This window comes from Nannobrachium achirus (genome assembly GCF_963921795.1).
Source record: "Nannobrachium achirus genome assembly, chromosome: 4".
Classification (NCBI taxonomy): Eukaryota; Metazoa; Chordata; class Actinopteri; order Myctophiformes; family Myctophidae; genus Nannobrachium; species Nannobrachium achirus.
Genome location: NC_137813.1, coordinates 23,146,190 through 23,149,166, shown reverse-complemented (window position 1 = coordinate 23,149,166; position 2,977 = coordinate 23,146,190). Strand labels below are relative to the sequence as shown.

Genomic DNA, 2,977 nt, shown 5'->3' with positions numbered 1-2,977 from the left:
GGAACTAATACGTCATCATGCCCATATAAGGACTACGGACTTCCTCCGCGGAAGGGACCACAATAATATTGTGTAACAGTATGTTTAATTCATAGATAATGAATTAATGATCAGGCTGCAGATTGAATAACCCTTATCTAGTGACTGTGTAATCTATTATTTGTTACAGAGGCAGTTTCGTTAGCCTTGTTGTGGTAGAAGTGGGCGTATTATAGGGTAATAACTAGCCTACTACACGTGTGTTAAGAAAGGAGTTATTCTGTCGTGCCAGATACTAATATCGACATAAAAAATAAAAGCATCATCAACATCAACTTGGTCTGAATCGTTATAATGCATTGATCTGATGATGCAGCAATTAATACCACAACAACCTTATCCTATATTTGGCTACACAATAAAATCCTCAACGTTAATGTATCCATTTGTAACACCGAGAGTAGGCCTATATAAATGTAACAAAAAGATACATTTGGTTACATCTGGTAGATTGATGATTGAATTGACTGTGTAACTTCTTAATAGCCTAAATAAAATAAAACAATAGCCTAGACCGTTGCAGCGACATTAATTAAACAGCTCCGAATTAATCTCACCTCAACCTTTAGCCAACAATTCCCCCGTTGCCACTAAACAAATCAGCCCAAACTGTCTGAAAAGCACATTTTGACGGGAACCTTTATTGACTGTCTGTCTGTCTCTTGATCAGGTGCGGCAGTGCGATAGTCTGTCTCGTTGCTGTCTTGCCTACAGGCTTGTTTACACTCCCAGTTCCCGGCAATGGCGTCACTCGTGGTGGGCGGGGAGAACTGACAGCAGCTCGTATAAAGAGGCACATAGTGACCGCCAGCTTACATTTGAACACTGAGAGCTCGCACCGGCACGTAGCCCTAGATAACACACGCAGGGTGACAAGTGTTCCCACTACGAGATCGTGAAGAAAGCCAGATATTGGACAGCACTTATTAAAAACCACCCGTTTTACGGACCGCTGCCTTTACTCAACGCCTTTGGAGTTTCACTCTCACTTATTAGCGGGGTGAATTTAATCCGATCCCATTCCTGAAACTATTGGGGACCATCTGCCGAGAGAGAAGACAGGTGCATTGATGCACGCTCCTCTCTGCTGACAAGACATTGACATTTTGTTGACTTATCCCCGAGACCGCGTTTCTAATAAGCGACCGCCGGTAAGCTTATAGCCTACTTTTCCTACGACTTTAATGTCTACAAAGATGGAGCAACCTTTTTATCATGACGACTCTTTTCTGTCGGCTTACGGCCACTCAGATGCGGCAATGCACGACTACAAACTGCTAAAGCAGAATATGAATTTGAACTTGACAGAGCCCTATCGCAACCTGAAAGCCCAGCTGAGAGCCGAGGCTGACCTCTACCACGGGGCGCATCAGGACGTGCAGGGCTCGCTGAAGCTCGCCTCCCCGGAGCTCGAGAGGCTCATCATCCAAAACGGTAACGGCGTCATCACCACCCCGACGCCGGGCCAGTACTTCTACAACCGGGGCATCACCGATGAGCAGGAGGGCTTCGCCGAGGGCTTCGTGAAAGCGCTGGACGAGCTGCACAAGATCAACCAGTTGCCCCCTCCCAACGTGTCCATCGGAGCCGGCGGAGTCACGACGTGTTCGGCAGCGGCCTCTAGCGTCTTCGGCTCCTCGCTGCAGCCTGAACCTCCCATTTACACGACACTGAACGCCTACTGCCCCAACACGAACCTCTCTTCTTCCGCATCCAGCTACCCCACGGCCACGATCAGCTACCTGCCGCCCCACCAGCAGAGCCACCACCACCACCAGCAGACCTCGACCCACCCGTTCCAACAACACGGCCTCCCCGGCTCCGGGCTTCTCCCGCAGCGGCTCGTCGCTCTGAAAGAGGAGCCCCAGACCGTCCCCGACCTCCTCAGCAGCGACACCTCGCCTCCGATGTCTCCGATCAACATGGAGAACCAGGAGAAAATCAAGGCCGAGCGGAAGAAGCTGCGCAACCGGCTGGCGGCGACCAAGTGCCGGCGGCGCAAGCTGGAGCGCATCGCCAGGCTCGAGGAGAAGGTCAAGGTATTGAAGAACGACAACTCCTCTCTTTCCAACACCGCGTCGGTGCTGCGGGACCAGGTCGCCCAGCTCAAGCAGAAAGTCCTGACGCATGTCAGCAGCGGCTGTCAGCTGATGTTGACCAGCAAACTGGAGGCGTTTTAGAGGACAGTGACTGACTAAGAAGTGATAACACTGGAGTAATGTTCTACATGAGCAGCACTGGAGTATCGGCTGGTTTGTTGCTAAATGGTAGCAGAACAGGGCCGCCGGCTATGTGTAGACTACTCTTATCTAGGCTGATTTAGGGTTGAAAAATAAAGACTTGTGAAATGGTACTTCCGGATGCTGGACACCGGTCAAGGGACCATTCGACCCTATAATAGACCCGACCAGCAGCATCCCATGGTGGGCTGAAGTTGAACACAGAGACACACTGACCAGGCACAATCATCCATGATGGGCCCATGTTACAAATGGTATAAAGTGGGAGTAATTATTGTATGTATGTCTTTGTACTTTTACAACTGATGATAATGTCATGCAATGCTGCATCTATTCAATGTGTAAGTTATTTTGTTTGTCAGGTTGATCCAGACAAACTATGATGTCGTATGTTTACAATGCCTTTTTTTTTATTTGTGATGATGATGATGAGGTGTATTTAAGTAAAGTGTCTTTAAAAAATGAAGCAGTTTGTTATGTTTTTTCTTTGATGGTTTTGGTATTAGTCTGGGGGGGTACACTCAGTCATTCAACAGCACAGTAGGCAGGCCTTCATTAAATAAAAATGAACACACTTATAACTAAAGGAATGGGACCATATTGTTGGCTTTCACTTTTTTACCTCTGTTGTGTCACATAGATAAACTATTGCATAAGCACACACATTGAAGTTTCAGCTTTTTGCCGACACGCTCAGC

At 47.9% G+C, this 2,977-nt stretch overlaps 1 protein-coding gene across 1 annotated transcript; it reads left to right on the top strand.

Annotated features, from left to right (window-relative positions):
• Positions 1-883: 883 nt before the first annotated feature.
• Positions 884-2,729, top strand: junbb (JunB proto-oncogene, AP-1 transcription factor subunit b). The gene has a single exon (XM_080723788.1). The coding sequence runs from the start codon at positions 1,224-1,226 to the stop codon at positions 2,217-2,219; it is 996 nt and encodes a 331-aa protein (XP_080579914.1). The 5' UTR covers positions 884-1,223; the 3' UTR covers positions 2,220-2,729.
• Positions 2,730-2,977: the final 248 nt, after the last annotated feature.

What these genes read in the sequence shown, in the direction of transcription:
- junbb (XM_080723788.1), top strand. Translation starts at nt 1,224, where the DNA reads ATGTCTACAAAGATGGAGCAACCTTTTTATCATGACGACTCTTTTCTG.